Source organism: Narcine bancroftii, chromosome 2, assembly GCF_036971445.1.
Source record: "Narcine bancroftii isolate sNarBan1 chromosome 2, sNarBan1.hap1, whole genome shotgun sequence".
In the NCBI taxonomy this organism is placed as follows: domain Eukaryota; kingdom Metazoa; phylum Chordata; class Chondrichthyes; order Torpediniformes; family Narcinidae; genus Narcine; species Narcine bancroftii.
Window position 1 is genome coordinate 142,351,225 of NC_091470.1, and position 23,866 is coordinate 142,375,090.

General features: G+C 42.3%; 1 protein-coding gene and 1 long non-coding RNA gene across 21 annotated transcripts in view; one reads left to right on the forward strand and one right to left on the reverse strand.

Annotated features, from left to right (window-relative positions):
* rap1gapa (RAP1 GTPase activating protein a) overlaps positions 1-23,866 on the forward strand; it is a 343,293-nt gene that overhangs the window by 278,472 nt on the left and 40,955 nt on the right. For 17 of the 20 annotated variants that reach the window (XM_069918270.1, XM_069918269.1, XM_069918287.1 and 14 more), the window contains 7 exons: positions 1,315-1,415; positions 3,813-3,942; positions 7,650-7,805; positions 13,014-13,085; positions 13,209-13,253; positions 15,124-15,210; positions 17,014-17,154. In XM_069918270.1, coding sequence (XP_069774371.1) covers positions 1,315-1,415; positions 3,813-3,942; positions 7,650-7,805; positions 13,014-13,085; positions 13,209-13,253; positions 15,124-15,210; positions 17,014-17,154 — 732 coding nt within the window. The remainder of the gene's footprint in view (positions 1-1,314; positions 1,416-3,812; positions 3,943-7,649; positions 7,806-13,013; positions 13,086-13,208; positions 13,254-15,123; positions 15,211-17,013; positions 17,155-23,866) is intronic. The other 3 variants (XM_069918271.1, XM_069918278.1, XM_069918281.1) reach the window with 2 other exon arrangements.
* LOC138754288 (uncharacterized) lies at positions 497-10,345 on the reverse strand. Its single transcript, XR_011351629.1, has 2 exons — positions 9,248-10,345; positions 497-1,636 (listed from the first exon to the last, which is right to left on the reverse strand). It is a non-coding gene; the product is annotated as an uncharacterized lncRNA (long non-coding RNA).

The following is a 23,866-nucleotide window of genomic DNA, read 5'->3' on the forward strand; positions in this document are numbered from 1 at the left end:
TACTAACCACAGAGCACCTATGTTATAGGATGCCATAGATTCTCTGTGGTTAGTAAGGGATTACTTAAGGTGGTATGTGAGTAGATAGAAAAAGGTTGAGAGCCACTGGTCTAAGGTAGGCAGGGGCTGTCTTTCTCGAACTGTTTCAGTCCATGCGGTGAAGGTGCTCCCATGGAACTGGTGGAGTGGGGATTGGAGCACAAAGACTGAAGGAACAGCAATATATTTCCAAATCTGGTTTGTGTATGCCTCATTGGGGATCCTGTTGGCGGTGATGGTGTCATGTGCCAGAACCCTTGGTGTTAAACCTCAATCCCAACTGGACAGAATAAAACCACGAGTTGTTTTTATCCAGTCTGACCCATTTCCTTTTATCTCCCCAAATGCGCAAAAGGTATTTTGTTTTAAATGAAGAGACTCATAATTTGAAGAGTAGGAGAACAAATTGTTCATTGGAACAAGTAAAACAGTAAAAACATAATGCTGGAGAAACCCAGTAGGTCAAACAGTATCCTTTATAGAGCAAAGATCAAGATACATAACCGATGTTTGGGCTTGAGCCCCTCATCAAGGTATGATGGTACATTAGAACAAATTGAATGAGCTGTTTCATACATTGTTCTGGCTCTTATAAGCTAAATGACACTTGAATCTTTCAAAGGAATTGGACAAGACGTGGATGTTCAAATGTAAGCATCAAAACAATTAATTGCAAGCAGCTTGCATGTATTTATTGCGGCTCCTTTGTCCCCAGCCTTGCCAGGACCTCTTAGCTAATGATTGCCCTCTTCCCATTCAATAGGGTCTAAAGAGTATTTAATTTGCATGAACAGAGGGAATCAGTAGAAGTGTGAGAATGAAAGCAGAGTTTGGAAATCTGCCTGGTATTGTTCATAATTAATTGTGTTGATCAGCTTGAGGGTTACTTTGCACAACCTACTATAAATCTGTGACAATTTTGTTTTAACATTTAAAGGCGGAATATTCTATTGCCTTTGTTCACTGCATAAATGCATTCATACTGAGGAACTGTTTTACAATTTTAATTACTAACCTTACAAAGAGAAAAACAAGGTTCTGCAGAGCAGGAGATGTCTGCTCCTTCCTTTGTCTATGTAGCGCTGATATCATTCAAAAGGAAGTAATGTAAAACTTGCATTTATGTAGCACCTTCCAAGTCACCCCAAGGAGGAGCACATCCAATGAGAATTTGAAGTGTGATCTAAACTTTAATATTTTATGATTCATGTTGATGTACCTGGCCATTAATTAATATTCAACCATTAATGCCCAATATTTCCTCTTCAATGACAGAGCTCAGAAGAAGAACTGTTCACCAACAATGAAGAAAGTCCTGCCTTTGTGGAATTTCTGCAACAGTTGGGGGAGAAAGTTGAGCTGCAGGACTTCAAAGGGTGAGTGCTTCTCCATTGGCCAGTTCCCTTTTATGTCCATCGATGGAGAAAAGGTGAGAGTTGGAGCATCATGGTGAGGCCGCATCTGGAGAACTGCGTGCAATTCTGGCCTCCTTACTTGAGGAAGGAGGTACTGGCTTTGGAGGCGGTGAAGAGGAGGTTCACCAGGTTGATTCCAGGGATGAAGAGATTAGTCTATGAGTCGTCTGGGACTGTACTTGCTGGAATTCAGAAGAATGAGAGGGGATATTTTAGAAACATATTCTTTCCAAATAAATACTTTATTCACAATAAATTATTTACAATACTAAACTGTTCAAAGTCTTTTCTCACCCATAATGTCAGTCATATCGATACATTCTCATCAATGTACATTGTTACATTTGTTCTCTAAATACCCTGTACCACCGCAGTGGCACCTAGTCACTTCTCCCCCTCTATTGGTTGAGGGACCTCTCCTTGGTCTCAGCTCCTCAATGCCCGGTAATATAAAATTATGAAAACAGATAAGATTAACATAGGTATGTTTTTTTCCATTGATAGGGGCAGACTTGGGGTCGTATATTTAGGACAGAGGGTGGTGGATCTGAGGAATTCGCTGGCAATTGAAGCAGTGGAGGTGACCTCAGTAAATATATTTAAGGCAAGGTTGGATAGATTTTTATATCATAGGGGAATTAAAGGATATGGGGAAAAGGCAGGTAGGTGGAGATGAGCTGATCATCAGATCAGCCATGATCTCATTGAATGGTGGAGCAGGCTCCACAGGCCGGATGGCCGACTCCTGCTCCTATTTCTTATGTTCTAAGAGTTTACTGCTAGAAGGGGACGAGAATGAAATGAACCCGGATCAATCCCATCACAGGATGTCCTGAGCTTGGCCATCTGAGAATTCAATCAGTATTATTGAAAACATACGCTTAACCCTTTGAAGCTCACTTAATAATAAAAATGTAAGAAATGAGTTGTTGGAGAATAATACTCGGAATGGAAGCTTGGATTCTGAGTACAATTTTGGATCGTTGTTGGCACCAAATGTTCTGCACCCCATGAACTAGACTAGGCACTGACTTTTCCATGTAGACTTAAGGAAAGGCAGCAGGTAGTTCTTGGCTGAGTAGGGACAGATGCAGACCATTCCACCAGTCACAGGTCCCACTCAGCTGGGACATATTGCCATGGCTGGAGGGTAGATATCTGAAGGGGAGCTCATGACCTACCTGAGGTGGAATCCCAGTGCACAGAATGGGTTTACACTGACAGTCCCTGCTATCACCCACACAGACAGCAGTGAAGAAGGCAAATGCAATGCTTGCATTCATTTCAAGAGGAATAGAATACAAGAGCAGGGATGTGAAGTTGAGGTTTTACAAGACGCTGGAGAGACCTCACGGAGTATTGTGAGCAGTTTTGGGTTCTTAATTTAAGGTGTACTGACGTTGGGGAGGATTCTTTCGGGAATTAAAAGTTTATTGTATGAGGAACATTTGACAGCTCTTGCCCTGTATTGGAATTTAGGAGAATGAGGGAGGATCTCATTGAAACATTTCGAATGCTGAAAGGCATGGACAGGATAGATGTAGAAAGTTTGTTTCCCATGGTGGGAAAGTCTCAGACAAGAGAGAACAATTTCAGGATTGAAGGATGTCCACTTAGAACAGAGATGCGGACGAATTTCTTCAGCCAGAGGGTGGTGAATCTATCGAATGTGCTGCCACAAGGCAGTTGTGGAGACCAGGTCATTGGGTGTATTTAAGACAGAGATTGATAGGTTTTTGATTAGCCAGGGCATCAAAGGTTATGGGGAGAAGGCCAGACAGTGGGGCTGAGTGGGAAAATGGATCAACTCATGATTGAATGGTGGGGCAAGCTCAATGGGTTGAATGGCCTATTTATATTCCTAAATGAATAAAATTGTCAGAAGCAGCATCCATATTGCAGAGGTAAATCATTGGATCCTTATGCTTGTGCCAGAATTAATTCCTGCTAGGTACATGGGAGACCCCAAAGTGAAAGAGTCCACCCTGATCCACCGAATCAATCTCAGGTTTACTTCTCATCACATTGTCCAGAAAAGTAGTGCTGCATGGGATACTTGCTCGATGTGAGGGAAGAACTTCCAGATTTTCAGTCCCTTTGGATGAAGTATTGGTTCCTGACATTCCCTGGGACCAGTTATCTTATCCCAACCCCTGCCCAACTGAAACAGCAGCTTCACTCTAATCAGCCTACTGTAACCTTTCATAAACAATAAAATTATCCCTAATTCCTGCACACATGAATGCCACTTCGTGATGTAACCCCTTCAGTTACAGTCAACTTTTGTGAAGACCCTTGGAAAATGTTACTCTAGATGGGGCATGTCACTATTGTAATAATCAAATTCTTTGTTCGTAGATTTCGAGGCGGTCTCGATGTTGCACACGGTCAAACGGGAACAGAGTCAATTTACTGCAGGTTCAGAAACAAAGAAATAATGTTCCATGTCTCCACAAAACTCCCTTACACAGAAGGGGACACACAGCAGGTAAGTCCACCCCAGTGGGAGTAGGGCTGGAGCATTGGGGAATGATCTTTATCTTAACAGTTCTTTGTGGAAGTTGTGGCCAGTGATTTTGTTTCAATCCAGAGGAATAGTTTAGTATTCCCTTCTGATCTTGTTAAACAATATGCATTTAGTGCAGGAATGTAGTACTCATTAACAAATCAGTCATGGTCAGTATTGATTGGCAGAATGAAGAGGAGGGACCAAGTGGCTTCCTTCTCTTTCCATTTCTTGTGTTCTTGTGATTACTGATAGGCTCGATGCTACATTGAGCAACAGGAGAGAGCATCCTACCAATCCCCTGCCAAGGCAAGGGAGCCCAAAACAAGAGGGAATTGGATGAGAAGAGAGAAATTTAAAGGAGATCGGGGGCAGGTTTTTCACACAGAGGGTGGTTTCCAGAGGAAGTGGTAGAGGCATGCCAAATACCATGTTCAAAAGCCACTGAATAGGTACATGGACAGAAGAGAATGGGAGATATACAGACTGACTATGGGGAAATGGGAGAGTCAATATGGGCAGTTGGACCAAAAGCTGACTTTATAAAATGGGAGATCTCACAACAATCCAATAAGCCATATTTACATAACCACTGTCCACTATAAGTTCCCTTTGCTGAGGTTTATTATTTGTTACAAGTTATTGATTTAAGAGATTCACTACACAAGGCAAGTGAATATAACAATTGACTTGAGACTGAATAAAATATTGTTGAACATTTTTTTACAAAAGTTACGCAATAGAATTTATTTCTGGACAGAATCACAACTATCACCCTTTCCATGCTTTGTTTCTTTGAAAGTTGAACCAGACATATTCTGACCAGTTTTTTCCCTCACCCCAAAGACATGGGCTGGTGGTTTAATTGACCTCTTTGAATAGATCCTAGTGTGGTAGAACCTGATGGCATTAGTAAGAAGGTGGCCCTGGTGTGGTAGAATCCAGAGGCATGGGTGGGAATATGGCCCTGGTGTAGAATCCGGGGTTGTTGGTAGGAATGTGGCTCTGGTATGGTAGAATCTGGGGATGTTGGTGGGAATGTGACCCTGGTGAGATAGAATCATGGGACATGGTGGGAGTGTGACCCTGGTATGGTAGAATCTGGGGGAATTGTTGGGAATGTGACCCTCGTGTGGTAGAATCTGGGGACATTGTTGGGAATGTGACCCTCGTGTGGTAGAATCTGGGGACATTGGTGGGAATGTGACCCTCGTGTGGTAGAATCTGGGAATGTAGGGGGATTGGGTTCCAGTAACAATTTGTGAGGAAAGGGATTACTCCAAGCTGGCACAGACAGAATGCACCAAAGTGGCCTCCTTCTGTATATTGTAAGGAAAAATGGAACTATTTCTCTTTGATTCATTCTATAACATTTGGTCTTCAAGCTCCATCCCTGATTCTCTGTCCCCTAAACTACACAAACCTGGCAGAGAATCCCATGTTCTCATTCCCCAAACTTTCCCGTGATAATTCTGACAAACTGGTAAAGGAATTTAATCCAAGCAGAGTTGAGGTCTGGAGGTATCTTCTGAAAGTTTAGCTTTTACAGACTTACTCAGATGAATATGTGAACACTGACAGTGCCTGAGGTGAATCAGGAACACATTCCAGAGCTTTCAAAAGTGAATGAGGCTTCTAGAAAAGCAAGGCAATGGAAAAAGTGGGGAAGAGAGGGATTAATTTTTTCAAGGAATCTTCAAGGACAGAAGGGTGAATGACAGGGCCTGGCACTGTCTGACTGCGTTTCTACAAGGTGTGGAAACTGCCGAGGACATTCTGCATCTGGGCAAGAAGAGATAGTTTAACAATGCAAGCCCAATACAGTCAGAGTATTGACATGGATTGACTTTATGTACATCTCTCTTTCCTCTGGTACTTCAATGTGTGTTAATGAAGGATGAGAGTTGATCCCATTGAACTCACTCCAATTCTGAGGGATTTCTAATAGATAACAAGAATGCCTTTATCCTGGAGAGTGTGGGAAGAGGTGTACAGCCTCAGGGTGTAGAACTGGTCAGCAGAGAGATGTTTCTCCTGGGTCTTGGGTGAATCTATGCTCAGTCAGTGAGAATGTTTGAGGCGAGATGGAAAGATTTTTGGACATGACGGGAATCAGGTGCACACAAGGGGTAACCATCGAATGCAGAGAAAAGCTCACCAATTGACGATTACCACCTCCCCCCTCACCTGCCCCATCAGACACCTACTGACCCACCAATGGAAGGAACTGCAGTTCCTACACCGGTGCCATTAGCCACTTCAAAACCAGTGGAAGAAGTCATCTGTCCCTTATAGAACCATAGAACATTACAGTCCTTCAAGTCTGTACTGAACTATTATTCTGTCTCGTCCCACTGATGTGCACCCAGTCCATATCCTTCCATACCTGTCCCATCCATGTACCTGTCCACATTTTTCTTAAATGTTAAAATTGAGCCCGCATTCACCACTTCAGCTAGCACCTAGTTCCACACTTCCATCACTCTCTGTATGTTCCCCTTTGTGTTTCCCCTAAACTTTTCCCCTTTCATCCTTAGTCCACTGGATTGTATCTCATCTACCCTTAGTGGAAAAAGGCTACCAACATTTACTTTGTCTAGACCCCACAATATTTTAAATACCTCTATCAAATCTCCTCTCCATCTTCTACGCTTCTGGTAATAAAGTCCTAACATATTTAACCTTTCCCTGTAACTCAGTTTCTGAAGTGCAGGCAAAATCACAGCCAATCTTCTCTGCACTCTTTCAATCTTATTGGTATCTTTCCTGTAGTTAGGTGACCAAAACTGCACACAATACTCCAAATTTGGCCTTGTAGCGAGGCACCATTGCAGAGCGAGAGAAGAATGACACACACATGGGTGTAAATGAAGTCAAGACTGATTTATTGATCTCCCTAGCCCTGCTATTATAGACCCAGCTTCCCACCCCTGGGCCCAATTTTCCTGCCGCTGCAGGCTGACGTGATGTTACCAGCGAGCTGGCCTTTGATTGGTCATGGTTCCTGCCATACAGGCTCCTGGGCCGTGAAGACCATTAGTGTGCACAGGCTTTCCGTGCTCGCCACTTTAGCCTGCCATTTTGAGAGTTGGTTCGCTTGCCAGTTAGCGGGCTGCTATAGTGTCCTCAACTTGTACAACTTCATCATAGCATCCCATCTCCTGTACTCAATACTTTGATTTATGAAGGCCAATATGCCAAAAGCTCTCTTTACAACCCTATCTACCTGTGATGCCACTTTCAGAGAATTATGTATCTGTTTTCCAAGATCTCTCTGTTCTACCCCATTCCTCAGTGCTCGACCATTACACTTGTCTGCATTAATCTGCCATTTTTTAGCTCATTTTTCCAGCTGCTCCAGATCCCTCTGCATTATTATGTTGTTAAATTTAAATTTAGACAGTAACAGGCCATTTCAACCCACGAGTCCTTGTCGCCCAATTTACACCCAATTAGCCTATGCTCCTTGTTTGTTTCGTATGGTAAGAGGAAACCGGAGGCCCCAGAGGAAACCCACGCAGACACAGAGAGAACTTACAAACTCTTTACAGACAATGTGGGATTCGAACCACATTCCCAATCGTTGGTGCTGTAATGGCGATGCTCTAACCGCTATGCCAAACATCCCACCCCAAAATTTGTTGATTTTTTTTGCTATTTTGATTTAAATATCTAATTTCTTTGTTCAGCTTCAACGAAAGCGACACATAGGAAATGATATAGTAGCCATCATCTTCCAGGATGAGAACACACCTTTTGTGCCGGATATGATTGCGTCCAACTTTCTGCATGCTTACATTGTCGTGCAAGTCGAGTGCCCCTGCACTGACAACACACTGTACAAGGTAAATGCAGTCTCTGCTTCCCTTCTTTGTTCATTGATTGTCAGACACTTTGTGCCAGGCTATAGGATCATGGTGGTTGACATACATGGAGACATGAATCATTCATTTTTAAAATTTAGACGTACAGCACGGTAACAGGCCATTTTGGCCCATGAGCCCATGCTGCCCGATTACACATAATTAACCTACAACACCTGGGACGTTTTGAAGGGTGGGAGGAAACTGGAACCCCCGTGGAAAACCCACGCAGACCAGGGAGAAGATAGAAACTCCTGACAGACAGCACAGGATTTGAACCCTAGTCCCGATTGCTGGCATAGTAATAGCACTGCGTTATTCGCTATGCTAACAATGTGGCTGGAGCTAGATTCAAATTACACCATGGCAATTGAGGAGATTAAAATCAAGTAATTAAATAGATGTATAATTAAAACCTGGCATGGTACCAGAGCGTTATCAAACCCCATCTGGTCCAGAATGCCCTCAGGGAAGGAAATCTTCTAAGCTGACTTGGTATGTCCTGCATTGACTCCAGTCCCACTGGTATGGACGATCCTTTCACTGCCCGGCAAGCCACTTGGCTCAGGGCAGTTATGGATGGCCTGCAACTCAGTCTCTAATGGTCACACAGATCTCAGCAATGATCTCTGCTCTACAGTGTGTTTGTGAGACCTAGTCTGTCCGCGATGAGCCCTCAAGAAGGATATTGCCAATGCTGTTTCTACAAAATCTTCCAAATCCCAGCATTTGCACTGAATCAGCTTCATTAAACATTCCCAACTCTAGGCTCTTCCATGGAAAGTGATTACCAGGCAAACTGAGGAAAAGATTCTAAGCATCCTTGAATAAAGGCAGCATCCTCACTGACTCCTGAGAATCTCTGTCCAGTGACCACTTGGTGGAGAAGGAACACTCAGGATGGCACTGAGAACTGCACATCCATGTGTCGGATGTAGACCCGTGCTGTTGGCACTACATTGACCCCCCACCCCCCTCACCTGTCCCGTCAGACTCCCACCAGTGGAAGGCACTGCAGTTCCATCAGCCATTTTAAAGCATTCCCTGAACAACTAAATCGATCAATTTGTAATGTAAACCTTGAATTAAAACAGAAGGTTACAAAGGAGGGGAATTGAGGCATTTGGGGAAAAGGCAGGTTCTTAGAAATGAGCCTATCATCAGATCAGCCATGACCTCATTGAATGATGGAGCAGATGGCCAACTCCTGCTCCCATTACTTATGTTCTTAACAATCAGCTCTATCTGCCTGATCTACTGAGATTCCTAGCATTTTCTCTTTTTATATCAAATTAGTGCTGCTGGCCAATTTTTATTGAAGTCCATACAAGGCGTGCCTCATTTCTCAAGGGGTGTTTGAAGGATGTTGCTTGAGGCTCTCTGTCATTCACCCTGCCTCCAGTGATCAGACAGCAGCACCTTACCAGTCAGTGGTTCCCTGTTCCCTCACTGCTGGGGCAGATTCCATCCTCCACAGCAAGATGCTCATTGTTGGATCCAGATCCCAGCATCTTGCATTGTCTCAGTGACCTGTCCTGGAGGAGGAGCAGTGTGATTGTTTAAGGTTGGAGGTGACACGGTGATGCAGTGGGTGGTTGACAATTCCAATGACCCAGGTTAAACTCCAACCTCTGCCGCTGTCCATGTGGAGTTTGCACATTCTCCCTGTGACTGCATGGATTTTTCTTGGGTGCTCCAGGTTCTTCCCATAGCTTCAAGAGGTGTGGATTGAGCAGGTTGATTGACTGATGTAAATTCTACTTATGTGTAGGTGAGCTGTAGAATCTGTGTTTGTTGGTAATATGTGGAGGATAATATAGGATCAGAGGAGGATCTATGCAAGTGGTTCTTGATTGTCCGTCTTTCTGTGCTGCATGACCAGGCAGATTTATGAAGAAGTAATGATCAGCTGGACCCAGCTCCAATCCAATTTGGATAGACTCCCAGAATTGACTTCAGTTGCCCTGTTGTATGGAAGCAGAGTTGGGAATGGGATCATTCCTGGATAGCCAACAATATTTTGGGGCTTTTGTTTGCCATTTTCTTCAATCGTTAATCCGTGTTCGTGAACACAGTGAAATCTCCATTGTTGCTGCTTCATCCCAGGAAGGTAGAGGCAGCACCAGACCCACTGGAAACCAGAACTAATAGATTGAGGTCCATCACCTCCTCAGTTACACTTCCACTGCAGTAAACCCCAGTGTGCCACAGTGCCACAAAAGGAAGCAGCTTCATTCATTCTGTTGCCATGATTGCTCACCTTGTCATGTAGAGCTTTTGGAGAGTGACTGAATTTCCAGAAAGCAGAAGTGTAACAGAGTTCTGTGTTGTGTAATGGCCTATGTGTTGTGTGGTTTTGTGTTGGAAAGTGACAGTTTGCCTTAGAGAGCCAAGATGAAGGTGGACTGCTGAGAAAATGGAAAACGGATTGGGCATGTGCAGAAGATGATCTAGAAATTTCTGGGCTTGGAAGTCAAACCACCACTCACTGGGTGTGGCTGTGAAGTGGAAGGAGGCCCAAGCAAATCATTGTCTGGGAGGCAGTTTAGAATGTTGGGCATTTTAAAAGGGATGAACATTCCGAAGGCAGCCAGAAGGATCCAGACCAAGCCATTGTTCCTCTCTCTGCAAGCAACACAAGAAGACAACTACTTCCAATTTTGTGCTCTCTCCCACCCTCTCTCTCTCTCTCTCTCTCTCTCTCTCTCTCTCTCTCTCTCTCTCTCTCTCAAAGATCTTTTGGCTTCAGTTTACCAAACAAACTGAAATTTGTTTATGATCTTTGTTTCGGTTTAGATCAAAGTTTTGTGAGTCTTGTGTGCTTTCCATTTGTTTTGTGTCTAAGTTTTTCTCTGGGCTGGTTAGAAATATAACTTAGACTTTAATTCTTTCTTCTTCTTTGGCTTGGCTTCGCGGACGAAGATTTATGGAGGGGGTAAATGTCCACGTCAGCTGCAGGCTCGTTTGTGGCTGACAAGTCCGATGCGGGACAGGCAGACACGGTTGCAGCGGTTGCCGGGGAAAATTGGTTGGTTGGGGTTGGGTGTTGGGTTTTTCCTCCTTTGTCTCTTGTCAGTGAGGTGGGCTCTGCAGTCTTCTTCAAAGGAGGTTGCTGCCTGCCGAACTGTGAGGCGCCAAGATGCACGGTTTGAGGCGAGATCAGCCCACTGGCGGTGGTCAATGTGGCAGGCACCAAGAGATTTCTTTAGGCAGTCCTTGTACCTCTTCTTTGGTGCCCCTCTGTCACAGTGGCCAGTGGAGAGCTCGCCATATAGCATGATCTTGGGAAGGCGATGGTCCTCCATTCTGGAGACGTGACCCACCCAGCGCAGCTGGATCTTCAGCAGCGTGGACTCGATGCTGTCGACCTCTGCCATCTCGAGTACTTCAACGTTAGGGGTGTAAGCGCTCCAATGGATGTTGAGGATGGAGCGGAGACAACGCTGGTGGAAGCGTTCTAGGAGCCGTAGGTGGTGCCGGTAGATGACCCATGATTCGGAGCCGAACAGGAGTGTGGGTATGACAACGGCTCTGTATACGCTTATCTTTGTGAGGTTTTTCAGTTGGTTGTTTTTCCAGACTCTTTTGTGTAGTCTTCCAAAGGCGCTATTTGCCTTGGCGAGTCTGTTGTCTATCTCGTTGTTGATCCTTGCATCTGATGAAATGGTGCAGCCGAGATAGGTAAACTGGTTGACCGTTTTGAGTTTTGTGTGCCCGATGGAGATGTGGGGGGGGCTGGTAGTTATGGTGGGGAGCTGGCTGATGGAGGACCCAGTTTTCTTCAGGCTGACTTCCAGGCCAAACATTTTGGCAGTTTCCGCAAAACAGGACGTCAAGCGCTGAATAGCTGGCTCTGAATGTGCAACTAAAGCGGCATCGTCTGCAAAGAGTAGTTCACGGATAAGTTTCTCTTGTATCTTGGTGTGAGCTTGCAGGCGCCTCAAATTGAAGAGACTGCCATCCGTGCGGTACCGGATGTAAACAGCGTCTTCATTGTTTAGGTCTTTCATGGCTTGGTTCAGCATCATGCTAAAGAAGATTGAAAAGAGAGTTGGTGCGAGAACACAGCCTTGCTTCACGCCATTGTTAATGGAGAAAGGTTCAGAGAGCTCATAGCAGTATCTGACCCGACCTTGTTGGTTTTCGTGCAGTTGGATAACCATGTTGAGGAACTTTGGGGGGCATCCGATGCGCTCTAGTATTTGCCAAAGCCCTTTCCTGCTCACGGTGTCGAAGGCTTTGGTGAGGTCAACAAAGGTGATGTAGAGTCCTTTGTTTTGTTCTCTGCACTTTTCTTGGAGCTGTCTGAGGGCAAAGACCATGTCAGTAGTTCCTCTGTTTGCGCGAAAGCCGCACTGTGATTCTGGGAGAATATTCTCGGCGACACTAGGTATTATTCTATTTAGGAGAATCCTAGCGAAGATTTTCCTGCAATGGAGACTTTAATTACATATGTTATATTTATATATTATATATATATACATTATATATTTATATATTATTATATATAAATTATTATATATTATATATAATTATATATGTTATATTTAGGCTGGGGAATTTATTAGTTTTACACTGTGATAGAAATTTGCATAGTAACCAGTGGGCATTGTTATAAAAGAGGGGATTTTGAATTAAAGTTTGAAGGTGAATTTTTTGTTAATAAAGTAATTGTTCATCTTTACCCCTGTGTGATGTGCCTCCTTTGTGGTTGCTGGTTTGATCTTGTAACAGAAGCTTTGGTTGCATGGAATTCCATTCCCTTTGGATTCTCCTCATCACCAGGCCAACCTTGATTCTGTTCAAAATCTCACTGCATTAATTTACACCTTAAACTCTTCCTAACCTCTCCCACCTACTATCAGTCACTGCTACCATCAGGAAAGAGGTATCAGTGCTGCAAGACTCACACCATCAGGTTCAGGAACCCCCCACCATCAGACTCCTCAACGACAAACTCAATCAGGGACTCATTTAAGGACTCTCACTTTGCACTTAATTGATTTTTTTCTCTCTCTGCATTGCATAGACACTTTGTAACACGCATATATCTTCTTGAGTACAGGTTTTTGCACAATCAATGTGGTAATTCTGCCTGACCCTCAGGAAAAAGAATCTCAGGGTTGTATGTGATGGTATGTGTACTCTCACGATAAATCTGAACTTTGAACCTCTCTCTCGGTTTGCCAGGTCTCCGTCACTGCAAGAGATGATGTGCCCTTCTTTGGCCCAACACTTCCCGACCCAGCCATCTTTAAGAAGGTAACTGGTATATCTGCAGCTTGACACCTTTACAAGTTGATCAGCGAATTAAAGGGTTGGAACAACTGGCTGTTTTAATCTGTATATTTTATTTACAATTTGTTTACTTTTTACATGTTCGAGTCCAAAAGGAAAGAACAGAAATTTGCGTCGATGTTTGACAAACAGGTACATGGAGTAGTGTGGATCTGATGTTCAAGTTTTGGTCACAAGAATTAAATTGCTAAAGCACTGTTCTCCCTGAGTCAGAACGAGACAACATTGGGCAAGAAGGCACCATCCACCACTATTTGATGCCAGCTCAGATTAGAAACTGAGAGGAACAAAACATGAATTTGCTTTTATATCTTAAACTGTGCTGCCAATTTTTACACAAAATAAGGTGGACAGCCAGCATCTTTATCCTAGAGCAGGAATAGCAAACACCAGAGGATATCAGTACAAAGGGAAGGGAAGAAAGTTTAGGGGAGACGTCAGGATAGGTTTTTTTTACACAGAGAGTTGTGGGTGCCAGAAATGCCTTGCCCAGGGTGGTAGTGGAACAATAATGGCACTTTTAAAATTCTGAGACAGACTCATGGATGGAAAATAATGGAAGGTTTTCTGAGGTAGAGAAGGTTTAGGATTTTATTTGGTGGGTAGATATGGGTCAGCACAAATATCGTGGGGCGAAGAGCTTGTACTGTGCTTTAATGTTCTATGATCTACTCATTTTTAACATTTTCAGTGAGTTACTACTATCAACAAAGTGAGAGGTGAGAGGCTGAACGCTCACTGCTAGGAAGCCCTTGAGGGCCTGTACAGTGCTGTAATGTTCTTTGTTCAAAAATCGGAGGCATCCCATCATTATTGTATGCTGTATAATGCAGTACAGCTCCAGATACAACCATGATGAAGGTTGCTCCTCACTGCACTATACTAACCTCACTACGTTTCTGTGGCCCTCCTATGCATCCTAGAAATGCCCCACTGCAAGCCGTGAGAATTGTAGGTGGAAGAGAGGGGCAATGGGTTGAGCTGATGCTCATAGCTCCAGCACCTTAGGTTTGACCCTGACCTCTAATGCAGTCAATACAGAGATTGCAGTATAATTCCAGTTACTCTGAGGGCTTCCCCCAGGGACTGATCCTTCCCTCGGGTACTGACCCTTCCCCCAGAGACTGATACTTCCCTCAGGGACTGACCTTTTCCCCAAGTACAAATCCTTCCCTTGGGGACTGACCCTTCCCCCAAGTACTGATCCTTCCCCTAGGGACTGACCCTTCCCCCAGGGACTGACCCTTGGGAACTGACCCTTCCTACTTCCCAAATTCACTTTGCAGAATGGCCATTGTGTGTATGACTATGTTAGAATCTGGGGGGGATTGAGATGATGATGAGAGCTTGTTGTCAAACGCAGTAGCTGCAATGCACAAATGCACAGAAATTCTTTTTGCTTTCTGTAACTAAGCTAATAAATTCATTGATAAACAAAAAGTATAAATAAAATTACCACACTAGGGAAAAATATAATAAGCATAAAAATTAGTGCAAGAGAATTGTGATGGTGGAGGGACTCGATGGGCTGAATGGCCTACATCTGCTCCTATATCTTATGGTGTTCTGGTTTTACAGTAGTGGTGGGCCTGGAGTAATGTTCTGGTCAGGGTTAGAGTAATATAGGGAGCTTCAAGAACCTGATAGCTGCTGGGAAAAAAAAACCTGCTCTGGACCTGGAGGTTCAAATGAGGAGAATGTGCAGAGAATAATTGGGGGATTAATGTAACTGAGGGCTTGATGGTTGGTGTGGATGGTCTGAAGGCCCTGTTTCCAAGCCGGATGATGGTTCTATAACGGTGCAAGTAGTGCAGAATCAGTGTATTTTGATGAGTTCATGAAATCACGTTGGATTTTATAAACTTCAGAAGTGAATAATTAGAGGTCACTGTGATAGTCGTGGGCAGTGGGGATTTTTTGCAAAGTAAACTTGTCTGTTTCTCCTTCAGTGCCTTTTGCATTTCAGCTGCGTTAAAGCCATATTTTCTCCATATTTTGCCAGGGTCCCGAATTTCAAGAATTCTTGCTCACAAAGCTCATAAATGCAGAATATGCTTGCTACAAGGCAGAAAAGTTTGCAAAGTTAGAGGTAAGATTTACATTTTTAAAACTCCCTTGGGCATCTCACACCCAGTGTATATCAACGTGCTTCAGACATGTGAGGTGGGTGCATGAGTTCTGATGTAAAACCACAGTTTATTTAGCCTAAGTTGTACTCATACTTTTAAATATTCATGTATATGATGTACATTTAAAGTTAGAAGATAAATCATCCTTTTTTTTGATGGTAGATCATGCCATGGTAAACTTGAAAAGAAATGATTGACAGGTTCAAGAATAAGAACAGTGTGGAACTGACTGGATAGATTTAGAAACAGACAGGCATAGTGAATTAAATAGCCCTCTACAACACAATATGTCTCAGCTGGACACAAAGTTGCAAAGATCAGAGAGGCTTTAGCAATAAAGCTGATCTTACACCAAGTAGGATTGGTGTAAGCATGTGGTTAATGGCTGGCATGGCTCAGTGGCTGAAGGGCCTGCTTCTGTGCTGCATCTCTCTATAACTCAATAATGTCTCTCATGCACTCTCTACGTTTTCTAGATTTGAGATATAATTGGTTTCAATACTTTGCTGTAATTATTTGCTTCAACAAAATGTGTTCTTAGCTTCATCAAAATATAGAATTTAGTATGTTTGCTACAACATTAGTGACTAGTATTTAGAGTGAATCATGAAATACGTAGAGTTACACTGACCAAATGTTTCCTTATTACCTTTTTAATTGGTGTTGTAGATTTGCCTCTTGTATCCATCATTTTAAACCAAATTCCATTTATGAATGGTTTGTGATCCTTCTATAAAACCGATCATAACCAAATGTTGTTGCGTGGGACTTGTGCAGGGGAAGCTCCCAAAAACTGTCGTGTGACAATGATCTCATAATTTGTTCAACAAATGCTAATTCATGAATAGGAATTGGCCAGGACAGCTGGGATAATTCTCCAATAAAGTAGTATAATCAAATGCTTCAGTAGAGCAGAGGGGCTCAGTTTAAATTTCACTCAGCACCCTCTCAAATCCTAGTTCCAATATCTGGTTCCCATGAGACGGTCTCTGATCAATGGTCAGATTTTGTACCTGAGTCTCTATAGTAAGATTGGAAACTTACAATCTCTATTCAATTGATGCTCACCATACACAGATAAAACAACTTCCTGTGTGAGTTTAGAGAGGCTGGAGATTCCTACTCAGGGATTCCTTATTGCTTTAATTGCTGTTGAATTTGGGCTGGAGACTACAAGGACTCTTGATGCATTTGGAGGGCAGCAGTGTTGATATGTATGTCTTTTTCTTTGGCTTGGCTTCGTGGACGAAGATTTATGAAGGGGGTAAATGTCCACGTCAGCTGCAGGCTCGTTTGTGGCTGACAAGTCCGATGCGGGACAGGCAGACACGGTTGCAGCGGTTGCAGGGGAAAATTGGTTGGTTGGGGTTGGGTGTTGGGTTTTTCCTCCTTTGCCTTTTGTCAGTGAGGTGGGCTCTGCGGTCTTCTTCAAAGGAGGTTGCTGCCCGCCGAACTGTGAGGCGCCAAGATGCACGGTTTGAGGCGATATCAGCCCACTGGCGGTGGTCAATGTGGCAGGCACCAAGAGATTTCTTTAATAACTGAGGATCGACAGATAATGCATTAACGACAGTGTAAGGAGTCAGCCAAACTGTCCGACTGCCTAAAGGAAAATTCAAGGTCAGGCTCAAAGCCCACAACAAAGCGGACTGGCTTGGGGTGGGGGTGGGGGGGTCGCTTGATAATATCGAGCGGACAGTTTGGACGGACTGAACCCAAGGTTTTATTTGCTTCCCTCCCTCTACTTTGTGCTCATGATGAAGGAGCGGACAAGAAGAGCCCTGCTGGAGACACTCTATGAAGAGCTGCATGTAAACAGCCAGGCCATGATGGGGCTCGTCAATGAGGATGAAAAGATTGAGAATGGAGGAAGTGGAGGTGGAGGATTTTTTGAATCCTTTAAGGTAATATTGTCTTTCATCCATTGCACTTCAATAGATTGTCATTCTGTTCCCTTCACCGACCCTGAGCAGTAATTGGTCGAATGAAGATCACAGTGAAATAGCCTTCCTACAATTCACAGAATGATGTTCTAAATTAACTGCATTGATCGAGCTGATAGTGCCCTTTGAAATCACAAATGTGATTCTATGAATCAACTCCACATAATCACTTCACTGATTAACTTTTGCAGTTAAAATTTATTACAAGTGAAAATCCTCCACCCTTCTGCAAAGAGAAAATAAAATGGCTGGGATGTTCTCTAATCCTCGAGCTGCATTCGAATGGAATAAGGTCACCAAAAGCATCCTAAAGCTGGGCAGACAATCCCTTTGATGACAAGTGTTTAAGATCTAACATTGTTTGTAATCTGTGCAATGAGGCGACACCTGCTAATGTGCCTGCTCAGTCTACTAGCATGTCAATTGTACAGATCTCCCTTTAACTGCAACTTGTCTGAACACCATCCACACCTGCCATCTTCACAAGTTTAATTCTTGGTAAATCTGTCACTACTTGGGGTTTCCATTTTAATGCAAGTAAGCAAAAAAATTACTAATGTTATGGAAATAAAGATCAGAGGTAAATGTCAGGGCTACAACATTTGGCCATGCTGCTAAATTAAACAGAACAATGTCTTAAAAATGAAGCCATTCAGGCAATTTCCTTCTGTTTATTTTCTCATATCCTTCACCTTCCTATAATCCCCACTTATTTCTTCTGTTTTTTTTTTCCTTTGAATATGTTCTGGTTGTAAAGTATTTTTCCCATCTCCCCCAACCCCCACTCCCCTATTCAGTCTGGTGATGAGGACAATTTTGCAAAGTTGCCAAGTTTGCTTACCAGAAGATCTCCCTTGTGATTCAAGACGAACCCATCCCTTCTTTAGAAGCTGTATAAAACTTCTGGTGGAGGGGACAGATCCTTGAGACAAAGACTCTTCACATCATGGTTGTAACAGTTGGTCCAAGAGAGCCAGCTTTGCATCCAAACCGAAAAGTAGATGCCAGCCAGCATGAGGCCCACAGCCTGCCTGCAGCTGGAGGGGTAAACCTTGCCTGCATGTTTATCAGTGCAGAGGGCAGAGGAGAGGGAATTACTGTGCAGGCATAGATCTCCAAGTGTTTCTGAAACTTACCCTCATATTCATCATATCGTGTGAAGTGGTTAGGTGAATATTGAGAACTATGAATGCAAGACTTTTGAGAGTCATTGCTGTGTCATTGGAACCCATGTTCCCCCACACACCCCCACCCCCACCACACACACACACACACACACACACACACACACACACACACACACACACACACACACACACACACACACACACACACACACAGCTTGCCTTTTTTTTTCTCCTCCAGAGAAATCAGTGAGGAGTTAAAATCAGGCAACAGAAATAAAACAGCTTGGACTGGTCACATTAAATTCCCAGTGGCCAATTGCAGTTAAAATTTCTTCCATTTCACTGATACCTCACTCATACTTAATTCACTCTCAGTGTAACCTTGGGTCATATCTATGAGTACAATGTATAGATACACCAAAATTCTCACTTGTTGTAGGCCCACAGGTTTGTAAGATACACCAAATAACCACAATATACCATGAGACGAAAGACGAGATAATAACTATAAAAGAATAAATAAATACATATTCACAGTTAGTGCAAGAAGAGTGACGTTTCAATAGAGCAGACAGTGGTCCCAGACTAGTTTATGCTCAGTGTTGAGGGAGTATGATGAAGTTTCAAGAGCCTAATAGCTGTTGGATAAAAATTGTTCTTGAACCTGGAAGTACTTCTGTACTTTCTGCCCAAGGGACCAGTGAGAAGTGGTTGTCCAGGGTCCCTTATGATATTGGCCTGCCTTCTTGAGGCAGCACTTCACATAGATATCTGCAGTGGATGGGAGGTTGATTCTCTCTTGGTGCTACTAACACATTCTCATTACATCTTCATAATCCCTAGGTTGACTAATTCAGCTTCTAATCTTCATAAATAAAAAATATTGTAGCCCTCACAAAGTTCAGATGGAGCAGGTGAGGTGGGGAGGAACAGAGCAGGGAGTATTTCCCACCTAGTTGTTTCTTGCCATTCTGATCAGATGTGGACATTGGGGAGGTTGTGTTGCTGTTCATAATCACCTGCAGGGGATGCCAACAAGCATTCATTTGGAGTTATGTTTTCAAGAAAAGTTGGCCAGTGTCCATGACCTTCATCAACTTAGCAGTACTTTCACCTTTAACAGATGTGCAAGCATTAATCAAATTTCCATCATTTACCACCTATTAGCAGGAGTGCCTCAGCAAAACCACAAACTCCGATCCCACTTCCCACTTTGAATCCTACCGGTTTCTTTGTGATGCCAGTTTAGAGCCGGGCATTGATTATAAACAAGAAAGTCTGTAGATGCTGCAATTGCAGTTCAACACACAAAGTGCTGGAGAAATGCAGCAAGTCGGGCAATGTTCCTTTTGTAGCAAGGATATGTAACTGACCTTTCGGCAAGGTCAGGCCCAAAACATTGGGAACATATCTTTGCTACATAAGGACTCGATTATAGAGCAAGTTTGAACAAACTCAATGGAGTGTGAGTTTTACAGCAGATCTTTGTCAGCTTGTGTTGCTGTACAATTGTTAAAGACTGCAGTGGGAGGCCAGCACGTTATATTGGACAGAACTTTGAGGACACACTGAGAGTACAGGCTCAGAGATGAAGTCAAAAACTTGAAAGTTAGAACAGGCCCAATGAGAAATGTTTCCTCTCACAATAGAAAGTAAAGTGAAATAATTAACTGATAATCCAAAATAAATCTCAGCCAGACACTTATTTGAAGGTTACAGATAAGATTATTTCCTTCCCCTCACAAATGCTTGAGGATTTAGGTGGTTGTTGTAGAATGTTCCTGACAACAAAAGTTGCCCTGTGGTAAGTAACATTTCAAGATGTTGTCAGCTCAATGTCTAACAATCTTAAACAACAGAGGAAACATTTAGAAGGCCAGGCTCTGTGGAAAGAGAAACTGTTAACGTTTCAGGTCCAGCAATTTGCACATTCACCTGCCTAGAAATTCAGTGCAAAGCAAGAAGTGGCATTTACAGTGCATTTTTCATATTGTTAATATTCGTTTGATCTTGGGGCAAGTGTTGCACTTGCCTAGGTAGTATCACAATGTGGGTCTGGCCAAGGGATGTCTGTGTTAGACTAAGAAGAGGAGGATTTTCTTCTCCTAGATAATCTTTGGAATTCTCTTCCCTCAGAATGTTGCGCATAGTCGAGGTGGAAGAAATTAAGAAGTGCGTGGAGATACCTTCTCTTGAATCTGACCTTGCAGGTGGAGGAGGCAGATCACTGGACATTTCAGATGGAGATGGAATAGCATTTGAAAGATTGAGGAATCGAAAGCTGTAGCAAACTGGCACAGAAGAGGGTCTGAGGCCAATGTAGATCAGCCCTGATTATATTAATTGACAGGGTTGGCTTGAGGGGCAGAGTGGTTTCCTCTTGCTCCTATTTCCTTGTGGTCTTGGAGTGGGATTTTTGGTTCATGTGAGAGCAAGGATTCTGGGGTTTGGGCAGGACCATGTGTTTGGGGCCAAGATCAGATCTGCCCTCATCTTACCAAGTGGCGGGAGCTAGTGGAGAGATTACTGCACCTACTCACTTTTCACTTATGGTCTGTTTCCTGATTTGTGTCCCTCTGGGCTGCATCAGTTTGATCTCTCCTGCTCTCAAGTGAAAACATCTGTTTGTTCACACTTACGATCACAGTGTATGCAACTTGGGATAACTCACCATGTGAGTTTACACATTTATCTCCAAGTGATCACAATTGTTCATCTCGCTCTGGCCACCTATCTGGTTGTCTTGTTCTTCAGCATCTGACCGCCCTTCAAACCTTGTTCCCCAATCTTGGAAAATATGGCTAAGGGAGGTCCACTAACACTTCAGATGTTAATTGTTTAGAGGTTTAAACTGCATGCCAAATCAAATCCAAAAGTTTGAAAGAGCTGGCAAATCCCATTTGGCACCAAAAATTATTTGTGAAAGCATCTTTTGTGTTGAAGTGACTTTATCAGTCTCCGTGCAGCTGCTTTTAGAGATGAGAGATTAAGTTTTCTTGCCAGACTTCATATCTTGCTGTATCACCATGCTAAACAGTGATAGTTTTTATATCAGGGCTGATTATTATGTCTGCTAAAGGGAGCCAATTAGAACCTGGGATCTGTCATTGGTAGTGATCCAATGTCACATTGAAAATAAAATGCACTGGAAAGACCCAAAATTAATTTTTTTATGTCTAGTCTAAAAATATGTAGTTGCTGTGTTAAAGAAGTAGAAATCTTTGGTATTTGATATAGCAGAATAAGTTTGGGTGAACAGAGCTGGTGAAGTGACTGAACCTGCAGCCAGCATTTGGACATCAGTCCATAGACCTGAGTTCAGCTCCCACCTCAGAGCTGAGGAATTTAAATCCTTTAATTAAATAAAACTGGAATATTTTTTTTAATTGCTAGCTATGCAACTACTAGTTTATTACAAAAAGAAAACTTCTAATTCATGAATATCTTTGAAAGGAAGGAAGTTCAACAGAAAATCCATAATCTCCTGGTGACTTTCCATTTGGCATCTCTTGATTAGCCTCTTTAATCTCAAAATCCGTAAATGGAGCTTCCAATTCTTTAACCTCTTCCCCCCGCCCCCAAAACAGGTAAATTTAATTTAGATAAATAGGATAGGATAGAATCAGCGTCCTGCTTTCCCTCAGAAGTATATAATTTTTGATAAAATGAATAAAACTGGTAATTAATTTCCTTAGGTAACTATTGAATTCTTTTTCACAACATTAATAATTTTTGATGTCTGTTCCGCTTTTAATTGCCATGCTAATACCTTATGAGCTCACTCACCCAGTTCGTAATAACGCTGCTTAGATCGATAAAGTAGACTTTCATACTGATAAGTTTGTAAAGTGTTATAATGTAATTTCAACTTCATTAAAGCAGCTTTTTTTTATCTTCTGTAACATCTTTCTGAAATCCCTTTCCAATTCAGCAATTTGTTTCTCTAACATTAAGCTTTCCGCCACATATTGCTTTTTAACTTTCGTAGTATAACAAATAATTTGCCCTCGTAAATATGCTTTCAAAGCATCCCACAATACAAAATTACTATGTAATGAATTGACATTCTCAGCCAAAAACAAAGTAATCTGCTCCTTAACAAAAGTAATAAATTCCGGTTTCTTCAATAGCATTATATTAAACCTCCATCTATAAGACGATTGTTCTACTTATGAACCTACACAGGAAAAAAATAACATAGAATGATCCGATATAACCCGACTTTTATACTCAACTTGTAGTACTCTACTTTGCAGATGTGCCGAAACCAAAAAAAATCTATTCTAGAAAAGGTATCATGTCTAGAGGAATAAAAGGAAAAGTCTATCTCCGTAGGGTTTACTCTCCTCCAAACATCAACCAGATTCAAATCCTTCATCAAAGCTCCTATTTGTGTTGCCACCTTTGACTTCCTTATACTTTTCGGAGATCTATCCAATAAAGGATCCAAAACACAATTAAAATCTCCCCCAACCAAAATATTATTATTGGGCTGATTAAGCAATAAAAAAGTCTCCAACATAAACCAATCATCATCTACATTAGGTGCATAAATATTTAACAAACTCCATGATTCAGCAAAAATTTTACAATTAACCATCAAAACCCTCCCAGCATTTTCTTCAAACAATCCCAATTCAAACGGTAATTTCTTATGAATTAAAATTGCTACACCCTTTGCTTTAGAATTAAAAGAAGAAAATACATGACCAACCCAAATGTTCTTTTTCAGTCAAATGTGTTTCTTGCAAAAAAGCAATATCAACTTTCAGTTTTCTTATATTAGCCAAAACCCTGGACATTAAAAGTTGCAAAATTCAAATTAGACATATCTTAATCTAATAATATATTCCACTACTATAAAATAATGCTCCCCTTCTAATTCCCTTAATATTTTAACCCCCTCCTTATGTAAATATTCCAAAAAAAGGGAAAAAAAAACTAACAATCCCCAAAACAAACTACTAAAAAAGTAGTAGCCCCCTAAAAATCTGGGTGTGGTAAAACCCACTAGTGGCAGATGACTGAAGGTCTCAGTGTCATCCACTCCCCCAGTCAGACTTTCAAAAAATACTGAAACAAAAATAATCAACCCAATGATTCCAGTCCCAATGATTCTTCCGGATCTTCAATATCAAGAAGACTTTGTGTCAATTCAACTTTCTTCTCATTCTTTCCATGTTTTCCATTCTTCCCATTTCCATTGCCATTTACCCTCCTCTTCGGTGACAATGGTGACGATCGTCCATTTCCTCGTAAATTTGGCAATGAATTAGCAAAAATGAATGGATCATGATCATTTTCAAAGAATTGAGATTGAAAGTTCCCATAAAAAACTTTCAACACGGCCAGATAACGATACTTCACAATACTTCTTTAGCTGAATTAAATTCTCGGCGCCTTCTAATAATTTTTTGACTCAAATCCGCATAAACTTCCTATTATTCTGGACCATCATTGGAGCCTGATTCTGTCGTGCCTTCTGCACCACCATTCGTAATATAATTTCCCTGTCCTGGTATTTCAAACAGTGAATCAAAACTGCT